Source organism: Solanum verrucosum, unplaced genomic scaffold (genome assembly GCF_900185275.1).
Source record: "Solanum verrucosum unplaced genomic scaffold, falcon-dt-bn FXZP01000093.1, whole genome shotgun sequence".
NCBI lineage: Eukaryota > Viridiplantae > Streptophyta > Magnoliopsida > Solanales > Solanaceae > Solanum > Solanum verrucosum.
This window is the reverse complement of record NW_026020065.1, coordinates 371,827-384,100: the sequence shown is the minus strand read 5'-3', so window position 1 is coordinate 384,100 and position 12,274 is coordinate 371,827. Positions and strand designations below refer to the sequence as shown.

The following is a 12,274-nucleotide window of genomic DNA, read 5'->3' as shown; positions in this document are numbered from 1 at the left end:
CTTCTCAAAAATACGGTTGCAGACAGTAAAAGTGCACACTGATCTGCTCATTCAGTGTGATACTGAAATACAAATCTCTGTTCTTGTTATACTACAGTTCTGTACTACTTTTGAAACATACTCTGATGAAAAAAGTGGTCACCTGACGGCACGTTAACTTGAAATGGTATGGTTAATGTTCTATCTCATAAGTCGGACATGCGAATACAATTTAAATCAACTAAAAAGACAGGCTTAATTGAAAGGACTAACTGATACAGACCTCAACAGAACTTCCATAGTTGTCTTCAATTTCCTGCTGAATCTTCTTGGCGGAGTTCCCAACAGATTTTGCAGAGTCACTTATATGAATCATCTGAAGTGTGGTTATGTCTACAAAGTCCTGCGGGATCGAATACATGCTCCAACAACGGTCAATGACTAGTCGTTCAAGGCATGGAAAGTGATCACTACTAGCTCTCCAGTTATGCAAGTACAAATGCTTCAATCGCAAGAACTTCAAGTGTGGAAAGCCTTCCTCACCTACTTCCCAATCAGTACCAATGCAGGCATCATATCCTAGTTTGAGGGCCTCGAGTTTAGGCAACTCACCAAGAATCCCCAAATCCTCCCAATGCAACCGAGTACCTGTAAAAGCTAACTTCTTAAGGTTCTTCGGAAATGTACCTGGAGGAGGAAGAACCAGAGATGTAGGAAACATTGGTCTTGCATTAACCATCTTTTTCGTCTTAAATTTCAATTCCTTAAGCTGATCTAAATAGCAAAGATCATGGAAGACCTTGTCCTTGTTACTTCTTATGTAGTCTTCTTGAATGCCATATATCTGCAACTTCTTTACATTCGGAAGTAGTCTAAAGACCGAAGAAATACAAGATAAAGGATTCCATCCGGACAAACACTGCAAATTTCTCAGAAGCCAACTTCTCTCTATAGACTCATGTTGCTTCAAGTAATTCCAGTCTAAAGAGAGGTGTCTCAATTGAGACAATTTGAAAATTTCTGATGGTAATATGAAAGGGCGAGAATACTTCCACGCGAGAGATGTTGGAGACTTAAGTATTAAAGTTTGCAAATACTGAAGGCCAGCTATTGATGGTGGAATGTCAATACCCCGATCATTAGTGGATGAGTAAACACTCAGAGCTAGGTATCGCAAATGAAACAGTTCAACTATACAACTGGGAAAAGCATTCAACGTCAGTGAAGCAAGATCTAGGACTCTTAGTACCTTGAAACGCTTCAATGCTTGCATCATTCTTGAGCTAAAGGGATCATCAATAAAAAGGAGAATAGAGCAGGAATCATTATTGCGAACCATTGACAACCGATTGACAACAATTTTCGATTGCTTTGATTGGATACTGATCCGAACTCTCTTTGTTGAAAAATGTCTGGCTTGTTTAGTTGGATTTTGATTGTCCATTATAACATTCACAAAATTTATTTTTCGAGCTTCTCTCAAGCAGAGTTCACGGATCACATCATGCATTCCACAAGCTTTTATTTTTCCATCAAAACTACTCACCCTTTGGATGAAAACTAAACTTCTATCTACAAGATCTTTTAGACTTTGTTTAGCCACTTGTTCCATGCTTTTCATCTCGTCTAACTTCAGAAAACCTTCTGCTGACCATAATTTCACAAGTTTATTCACAAAAATCAATTTATCCTCCGGGAAGAGTGCAAAATATAGAAAGCACGCTCTTAGGTGATGAGGCAAGTGATGGTAACTCAAAGCCAATATTCTCATGCATTGGACATCAAGATCTGTGTTCACCACTGAACTTACATTCGCGGCAACACTTTTCCATTCATCCAATGCTTTACCAATTTTGGAAAGAAGTCCAGCTATAACAACAATCGTTAGAGGTAATCCTTTGCATTTTAATGCAATTTGTTTCCCAACTTCATCAAATTCAGGGGGAAAACAATCTTTCGCAAAGATCTTTTCATACAATAAACTCCAACTTTCATCAAAATTCATAAGGCGCATTTGATAAGGAGGCCTACCTGAGCTAGCATATTCAGCCACCTCCATATTCCGAGTAGTCATGAGTATTCGGCTTCTACAGTTGCAATCTGGGAAACATAGTTTTATATCATCCCAAGCTCCTTTAGTCCATATGTCATCAATGACTACCAAGTATCTCCCGCATTTTAGAAGCTTTTGCAATTGGTCTGCTAGTTGCCCATCATTTTGCTCCACATAAGTTTGAGCATCAGTCTTTCCACGTACGGAATAAAGAAGGCATAAGAGTACATTTCTCACACAATACTCTTGTGAGATAGTGACTTTTGCACGTATATCAAAACAAGACATAACGAACTGGTCACAGAAAATTTTGTTAGCCAAAGTTGTCTTGCCTATGCCCCCCATCCCAACAATTGAGACAACTTCTAGATCACTGGCACCTCTAGTAAGTTGGTCCTGCATCATCTTGAATTCATTTTCATGGCCAACCATCATATTCTCATGCTCCAAGGAATGTCGAGATGTACTGGCAAGAGTTAAATTCTGTGCTTCTACATCTTTGCTTTTGGTGTACATGCTCTGCTTCATCATCCAGTTGTTTATCATAGAATCAATGTGTCCTACTGCTCGTTTCCAAAACGCTAGTCCTTGTCTCATTTTAGTTTTTGCCAAAAAACTTTTTCTCGATTCTGAGACAATCATATACTCTTTGATGTTGCTGCACCCGTCCCGGATTGCCATCCACTCCTTCATGATGGAATCAATGTGTTCTACCACTTGTTCCAAGAAACAACACAGTTTCCAGAAAGCTTTCCCTCGCAAAGTATCTGCTTTTGCGCGTATAACTTCTATTGATTTAGAGTCAATCTCCTCTTCTGCTCTGTATGCAACCCCCGTGATTTGTAGTTCCAAGTTTGCCAATGCCTCGAGATCGCCTGTTATGCTGCAAGGTTTCTCAATAATAGCTATCAAAGATTCAAGCTTTTCGTAGAACGATTGCAAATTACATCCAGTTACTTGCATTGATTGTTGTATGGTGATCATAAGTGAATTAATAGCAACAATAGCCATTTCTTTCTTTCTCTTTTGTGTGTGTGATAATAGTTAGGGAGTTTCTGCACAAAAGAACAATATTCTCAGTATGTTAAATGGACAAATTGCCACAAGTTCCTAATTTCTCAATTTAGAAAACACAAAGTGCAAAGGTCTTTCTCTAAGCTTGGTCCACATTTCGTGCGGTGCTTCTTTTGATAGGAGAGAAAAGGGATAACTAATCTCAGATTACTATACTAAAATTTTTAAAAAGAGTTATTTACAATATTAAAATGTTTTATACTCTTTTGGCTCATGTTATGGAATGAATAGACACTATTAAGGTGTAGTGTACATAGCTTAGAAAATAATTTTGACAATGTCCTATTATACATGAAGAGGCGACAAAAAGGAGTTGCTGGAATGATAAGCAACCTTTCTTCTAATTCTAAAATTGTCCGTTCGAGTTAAACTGACAGCTACTAGGAAGGGAGGGGTAAAAAAAAAAACATGAAGGAACAGAACTTTCAATTTGATAGACTAGTTGTCCAATTTCAAAGAAGCCCATAATTTTTAAATAAAAAACAAAATCCTTTCTTTTCCTCTTTCAAACTTTATCAAAAGGACAGGTTGGAGAGAGTGCCAACTAACCTAACTTTGTTGGTTTCTCTAATTAAAAAAGATAGAAATATAAAAAATAAAAAAAAGACCTTTGGTCTTTGTCTTTTTAATTGTTTTTATTTGAGAAATAAGCAAAATTAAGATAGTGGACACTCTCATCTACTTGAAATGGTTTTCATGTACTTGTAAAGATTAATGACAAATTTAAGAGGAAAAAAGACAACTTGGGTCTTTGTTTATTTGAGAAATTAGCAAAGTTAGGTTTAGTGGACGTTTTTAGGATGTGATAATGATCATTAATCTTCTCCTACTCCCACTTAGCAAGTTGTGCTTTTGATAATTAAGTTAAAAAATAATTGTAACTTTGTCTCTGATCGACTTTTTTTTTCTGGACCCAAGGATGGGAGACCTTGAAAGTGGACGTGAAGACATGATAGGTGAACCTTTGCTCTTTTCTTTTTTTTTTATATGAGAAAATATGGACTTTGGGTTAGTGATTTGCAAATAGTCATATGTTCTTAGGATGCATAATGAATACACATAACAATAAGGTATAATACATAAATATGATCATTAACTTGACTTCAGCTGATAACTATGATCTTTAACTTTGGATGTGCACAAGTAGGCACTTAAACTTGTATAAAATTGAACAAATAGACACATTCGTCCTACATAGCAATTTTGTGTCCTACGTGTATTATGTTACATAGGACACATGTGTCTACTTGTTCAATTTTATACAAGTTTAAGTTTCTACTTGTGCACACCCAAACATAGTTGTCAGCTGAAACTAAATTAAGGAATAGGGTCTTGTTTATGTATTATGCTTAACAACAATCAAGTGAAAAGAAGCCCTACAAGCCTAACTTATATGGAACATTATATCAATTAGCTCAAGTATTATTCTTTCTAATGAACTTTTCATCTAAAATTTCACATCTTCAAGCTAACATAAGTAGCAAAGATCATGGAGGACCACACTCCTGCTATAGTCATGTTCAGTATCAAAATAATGCTGTCTTCAATGTCCTGGATTCATTTTCTGCATTCAATGAGATGGGGAATTTGTAACCCCGTATACTCTTGGACCCTTCACGCGAGGAAAGTTAAGGAAAAAACTTCCTTACTTAAGACTAGTTGTTTGAAGCCTACATATCTGTCAAATAAACAAACAAAAACACCAAAGGTCTCTCTTTCTTCTCAAAAATACGGTTGCAGACAGAAAGTGCACACTTATCTGCTCATTCAGTGTGATACTGAAATGCAAATCTCTGTTCTTGTTATACTGCAGTTCTGTACTACTTTTGAAACATACTCTGATGAAAAAAGTGGTCTCCTGATGGCACGTTAACTTGAAATGGTATGGTTAATGTTCTATCTCATAAGTTGGACAAGCGAATACAATTTAAATCAACTAAAGAGATAGGCTTAATTGAAAGGACTAACTGATACAGACCTCAACAGAACTTCCATAGTTGTCTTCAATTTCCTGCTGAATCTTCTTGGCGGAGTTCCCAACAGATTTTGCAGAGTCACTTATATGAATCAGCTGAAGTGTGGTTATGTCTACAAAGTCCTGCGGGATCGAATACATGCTCCAGCAACGGTTAATGACTAGTCGTTCAAGTCGTGGAAAGTGATCACTACTAGCTCTCCATTTATGCAAGTACAAACGCTTCAATCGCAAGAACTTCAAGTGTGGAAAGCCTTCCTCACCTACTTCCCAATCAGTACCAATGCAGGCATCATATCCTAGTTTGAGGGCCTCGAGTTTAGGCAACTTACCAAGAATCTCCAAATCTTCCCAATGCAACCGAGTACCTGTAAAAGCTAACTTCTTAAGGTTCTTCGGAAATGTACCTAGAGGAGGAAGAAACATTGGTGTTGCATTAACCATCCTTTTCGTCTTAAATTTCAATTCCTTAAGCTGATCTAAGTAGCAAAGATTATGGAAGATCTTGTCCTTGCTACTTCTGATGTAGTATTCTTGAATGCCATATATCTGCAGCTTCTTTACATTGGGAAGTAGTCTAAAGACCGAAGAAGTACAATATAACGGATTCCATCCGGACAAACACTGCAAATTTCTCAGAAGCCAACTTCTCTCTATAGACTCATGTTGCTTCAAGTAATTCCAGTCTAAAGAGAGGTGTCTCAATTGAGACATTTTGAAAATTTCTGATGGTAATATGAAAGGGCGAGAAAACCTCCACGCGAGAGATGTTGGAGACTTAAGTATTAAAGTTTGCAAATACTGAAGTCTAGCTATTGATGGTGGAATGTCAATACCCCGATCATTAGTGGATGAGTAAACTCTCAGAGCTAGGTATCGCAAATGAAACAGTTCAACTATACAACTGGGAAAAGCATTCAACGTCAGCGAAGCAAGATCTAGGACTCTTAGTACCTTGAAACGCTTCAATGCTTCCATCATTCTTGAGCTCTTCAATTCTTGCATCATTCTTGAGCTTGAGGGATCATCAACAAAACGAAGAATTGAGCAGGAATCATTATTGCAAACCATAGGCAACCGCTTGCGAACAATTTTCGATTGGATACTGATCCGAGCTCTCTTTGTTGAAAAATGTCTGGCTTGTTTAGTTGGATTTTGATTGTCCATTATAACATACACAAAATTTATTTTTCGAGCTTCTCTCAAGCAGAGTTCACGGATCACATCATGCATTCCACAAGCTTTTATTTTTCCATCAAAACTACTCACCCTTTGGATGAAAACTAAACTTCTATCTACAAGATCTTTTAGACTTTGTTTAGCCACTTGTTCCATGCTTTTCGTCTCGTCTACCTTCAGAAAACCTTCTGCTGACCATAATTTCACAAGTTTATTCACAAAAATCAATTTATCCTCCGGGAAGAGTGCAAAATATAGAAAGCACGCTCTTAGGTGATGAGGCAAGTGATGGTAACTCAAAGCCAATATTCTCATGCATTGGACATCAAGATCTGTGTTCACCACTGAACTTACATTCGCGGCAACACTTTTCCATTCATCCAATGCTTTACCAATTTTGGAAAGAAGTCCAGCTATAACAACAATCGTTAGAGGTAATCCTTTGCATTTTAATGCAATTTGTTTCCCAACTTCATCAAATTCAGGGGGAAAACAATCTTTCGCAAAGATCTTTTCATACAATAAACTCCAACTTTCATCAAAATTCATAAGGCGCATTTGATAAGGAGGCCTACCTGAGCTAGCATATTCAGCCACCTCCATATTCCGAGTAGTCATGAGTATTCGGCTTCTACAGTTGCAATCTGGGAAACATAGTTTTATATCATCCCAAGCTCCTTTAGTCCATATGTCATCAATGACTACCAAGTATCTCCCGCATTTTAGAAGCTTTTGCAATTGGTCTGCTAGTTGCCCATCATTTTGCTCCACATAAGTTTGAGCATCAGTCTTTCCACGTACGGAATAAAGAAGGCATAAGAGTACATTTCTCACACAATACTCTTGTGAGATGGTGACTTTTGCACGTATATCAAAACAAGACATAACGAATGGGTCACAGAAAATTTTGTTAGCCAAAGTTGTCTTGCCTATGCCCCCCATCCCAACAATTGAGACAACTTCTAGATCACTGGCACCTCTAGTAAGTTGGTCCTGCATCATCTCGAATTCATTTTCATGGCCAACCATCATATTCTCATGCTCCAAGGAATGTCGAGATGTACTGGCAAGAGTCAAATTCTGTGCTTCTCCATCTTTGCTTTTGGTGTACATTCTCTGCTTCATCATCCAGTTGTTTATCATAGAATCAATGTGTCCTACTGCTCGTTTCCAAAACGCTAGTCCTTGTCTCATTTTAGTTTTTGCCAAAAAACTTTTGCTCGATTCTGAGACAATCAAATACTCTTTGATGTTGCTGCACCCGTCCCAGATTGCCATCCACTCCTTCATGATGGAATCAATGTGTTCTACCACTTGTTCCAAGAAACAACACAGTTTCCAAAAAGCCTTCCCTCGCAAAGTATCTGTTTTTGCGCGTATAACTTTTATTGATTTAGAGTCAATCTCATCTTCTGCTCTGTATGCAACCTCCGCGATTTTTACTTCCAAGCTTGCCAATGCCTCGAGATCGCCTGTTATGCTGCAAGGCTTCTCCTTAATAGCTATCAACGATTCAAGCTTTTCGTAGAACGATTGCAAATTACATCCAGTTACTTGCATTGATTGTTGTATGGTGATCATAAGTGAATTAATAGCAACAATAGCCATTTCTTTCTTTCTCTTTTTTTTTGTGTGTGATAATAGTTGGGGAGTTTCTGCACAAAAGAAGAATAATCTCAGTATGTTAAATGGATAAATTGCCACAAGTTCCTAAATTCTCAGTCTTAAAAACACAAAGTGCTATGTTTTCTTATTCTTTATACTAGAATTTGCTACACTTGAGCCGATGATCTTTCGAAAATAGTCTTCTACCTCCATTGAGGTAGTAGTAAGGCCTGCATACACTTTATCGAACTCACTTGTGGGACTCCACTAGATAATATTATTGTTGTTGTTAACACTATAATTACTTATTTCCCCAAATAATTTCTCACGATCTAATACTGAACATCAATTAATATAAGTCTTATGATAAAATATTCATATAAAATGGTTGTCAGTTAAGTTCAAAGTAAACAAGTAAAAATGAACCACAGGAGTATAAAATAATAATAGATCAAGTTATTCCTCAATCCTCATACCTTTGTAGCCACAACTAAGGCTAGAAATTTTGCTCAAAGTCTTTTTCCGGCCGGCTAACTCCAATGCCGGCAACTGGATGAACCTTGTGAGGACAGAACTGATCTGATGACTTTTGTCTGTATTTTTAAGTCTTCGTTTGACATCTTGGGCCTCATTTATTTGGACTTTAAAGTAAAGAAAGAAGATATTTTTTCAAAACTCATTTTCAACCTTACACTTCAACTTTTTACTCCAACTCAAGTTTCAATTATCAATTTTTCGATACTAATTCAAAATTCGACTCCTGATTCTTGATAGAGGACCTAACCCTCGAGTAATAACACAAGCCATTTCTCTCTCTCTCTCTTTTGTGTGTTGATAATAGTAGGCACTAGAGTCGTCAAAAGAGCCGTCCCTGCTCCACCCGGCTAGGGCTGGGCATAAAATACCAAAATCGAATTATCGAATCGAACCAAAATTTTTGGTAATTTGGTATTCGATAATTGAGTATTTGGTATGGTATTCGAAAGTGGAATTTTAGAATTATGGTGTTTTGGTTTGGGTTTGGTATGAGACATTAGTACCATTTGGTATTTGATATTTCCCGAATATCGAATTATTTACTTAATGAAGATCATGCATCAACATGTCTATTATTCATTAGTACAATTCCAAAGAAGAAAGTTAATGAACATAGACAACCCAAAATACATGTTTTTTAGTTGTATCAATTTGTTTATCTTGATGGCTTCTTACATATTGATCTTCTATTATATCGTGCATTCACATAAAAAAAAATAGAAATGATTGAAAAAATAGTAATTACTTTGTAATACAATCGGCACTACAACTTCAATACGACATTAACGACACCGAAATTTAATTTATCGATTATCGAATTACCGAACCGAAATTAAAAACTTTGGTATTTGGTATCTACTTTTAACTACCAATTACCGAATAAACGAACCCATAATTTGATAATCCTGAACCGAATATCGAACGCTCACCCCTACACCCGGCTCAAGCCTCGCGGGCCAATAAATTTGATGGGCTAGGGTGGGCCATCCCTTCATTTGGAAGGGCTTGAAAATGCTCAATTCAACCCAACCCTAGAAGGGCTGAGGGCTTGGGTGTGCATAGTTATCCGCTAAAGTCAGATTAAGGGTCATATTTATGTATTATGCCACTAGTATATATATATAGAGAGAGAGACTTTCTATTAAGTCATTTAAAAGATCTATTACGAAATAACTACATTTGTCAGAAAATGGTAAACTTACCAATGAAATTAGATACCATAAGAATAACAGTTCCCTGTTATGTTACAAATCACGAAAGTGATCATAACCTAATTCTAGAAAACTTATTCCTTAATAGTCTGGAAGACTATAATATAGGAAAAAGTGGAATAGAAATTAGTTATAAAAATGAAACGTGTTTCATAATAAAAAATGCCTAAAGAGACATCTTTTAAAATATCAGTATTCATAGAATTGACATTTTATGATACTAAATTAACCAATTGTATGTGTTATACAAACATCATATTTATAATCATGCTGCTAGTATAAATAAAGATTTATATATATACACACATCCGGCTGGTGCTCAGATTAATATTTTTCTTTTGTACGGTTATATAATATGATATTTGATTTTATGTGTCCATCTAGTTGTCAATATTTCACCAAGATGACTACGTATGTACTATATATATATATATATATGTATATATATATACACATTCGGCTGGTGCTCAGATTAATATTTTTCTTTTATATGGTTATAATATGATATTTGATTTTATGTGTCCATCTAGTTGTCAATATTTCACCAAGTTGACTACGTATGTACTTGTCCCAAATTTTTATTCAATAAAGTGAAAATATTTACACCTCCTGCTCATTGTATATGGGTACATAATTTAAATGTTGTTCTCAAGGACATAGTGAGCAAATTTCTAACTACTTTGGAATCTTTATACAAATAATCGACCAGATTCACCATTTTTAAAATTAGTATATATATTAATTATATACATAATATTCATAGACTATTTTTAACTTAATCAATTTGATGAATAGTTAATTAGATCAACTTTTCAAAGTCGATTTATTTTCTAATTTAGATTATCCAGTACAATCCATACATGATTCAATGTCCAGATTGTCCCTATTTTGAGGTAGTCTTTATGTTTTGCCTCTCAAATTGATGATATTTAATTTTTATCCACGCTATTCATTTAATAAAAAATTGTGGATCAAAGTACCATCAACATCAAGTATAGCCTAATTTCACAAAAGAATTTTTGCCTTATCCGGCGAAAATTCTGTAGGAATAGATTATTACTTAAAACATAACTTTGTGAGTTTTAAAATTAAATTTTAGTCATAGTAGCCGAACAAACATTTGCTATTTTGTTCAAAATAATTGTTAATTCATCTATTTATTAATTCAATCTATTCTAACATGTTTAAAATGTTGTATAATCCAAGGACATTTTTGTGGTTTTCTTTTTATATTTTGGACTATTTTTGTGGTTCAATTCTACGTGATCATTTAATCTTGTGGTGCCAATTAGGTACTCTCAAATACTAATCTTCCTAGCCATGAATCATTTGGAAAGAAACAAAAGAAATTCTTTTAATCTACAAAATTCAATGTTTTTCTTAAAAGAAAATTAGACCACAAAACCTACTAAGTACCAATAATTATTGGACCTCAAGATTTTTGAGGTCAAAATTAAATTAAAGTTTTACTAGTCTTTGCCTTAAGCCGCCCTTATGCTTGCTTCAACGACTCGATATGAAAGGTGATCAATTTTATCTTTACGTGTACCTATCAATTTTACTTCCTTCCTTCTATACTAATTTATTTTTATCGAGAAATATTTCAATAAGGTTTTTTCGTCACTTTCTCGATTCATTAGGAAGGTGTTGTTAAAGACACCTTCTCTAAAAGATTTTTTTTTTTTAAAAATAAATAAATAATCACACCACTTCAAATACGATATTATTAGAGAAAAAGTGGTCGACAATTCAAATCTCATTACGAAAAATAATTTTTCACATGTTTTACTCATAAGAAATAATCAAACCCCTGCATCAACGTAAGGGAGTATATTAAAAATATAATTAAGTAATAAAAGTACGATTTAAGTTTTTAAATGAGAAGCTTATAATACTCTTCAAAAGGTGTGACACATTAAATAATCTATTACTTTTATGTTTCAATTATTTTTTTATTTTTTTTTAATTTGTCTAAAAAATAATAATTCTTTCTTTTACATATTTTTCTATTTTATCTTTCCATACGGCATATTTAACATCATAAGATTAAAAAATATTTTGATAAATTTAATATATCTATAGTTTATAATCAAAATATTCAAAATTCTTTGTTATTTTATTAAATTTTATGTCAAGTTAAAATATGATAAACAAATTGAAACAGAGAAACTTTGTCGATAGATGTAACACTATATCTTTGAATATTTATATCCTTCATTCACTTTTGTCAAATCAAGAAAAGGTAAAAAGTGAGAAGGGATATATAGAAAAAGAAAAGAGAGAATTAAAAAAGAATATGATTTCATGATTCAACCCTTGATAAAAAGGTCACGTAGCACAAAGTGTGTTAAAAGACTAAACAAAGATGATAAAGGGAGTGCTAGGTGGCATAATTATATTGAGATGACATATTAATATACCTTTAAAAAGATCATCTATAAAATTGAATAAATAGACATATTCGTCCTACATGACAATTTTGTGTCCTACGTGTATTATGTCACATAGGACACATGTGTCTAATTGTTCAATTTTATACAAGTTTAAATTTCTATTTGTGCACATCCAAAGTTAAAAAGTCATAGTTGTCAGCTGAAACCAAGTTAAGGGTCATGTTTATTTATTATGCCTAACAACAATCAAGTGAAAAGAAGCCATACA

General features: G+C 34.6%; 3 protein-coding genes across 4 annotated transcripts in view; all 3 read right to left on the bottom strand.

Moving 5' to 3' along the window:
• Window positions 1–12,274, bottom strand: part of LOC125823752 (uncharacterized) — a 297,644-nt gene that overhangs the window by 29,527 nt on the left and 255,843 nt on the right. The gene's annotated exons all lie outside the window — the stretch shown is intronic.
• On the bottom strand, window positions 213–3,083 carry LOC125823712 (putative late blight resistance protein homolog R1B-14). Its single transcript, XM_049503083.1, has one exon. The coding sequence runs from the start codon at window positions 3,041–3,043 to the stop codon at window positions 248–250; it is 2,796 nt and encodes a 931-aa protein (XP_049359040.1). The 5' UTR covers window positions 3,044–3,083; the 3' UTR covers window positions 213–247.
• Window positions 4,946–7,880, bottom strand: LOC125823711 (putative late blight resistance protein homolog R1B-16). The gene has a single exon (XM_049503082.1). The coding sequence runs from the start codon at window positions 7,866–7,868 to the stop codon at window positions 5,070–5,072; it is 2,799 nt and encodes a 932-aa protein (XP_049359039.1). The 5' UTR covers window positions 7,869–7,880; the 3' UTR covers window positions 4,946–5,069.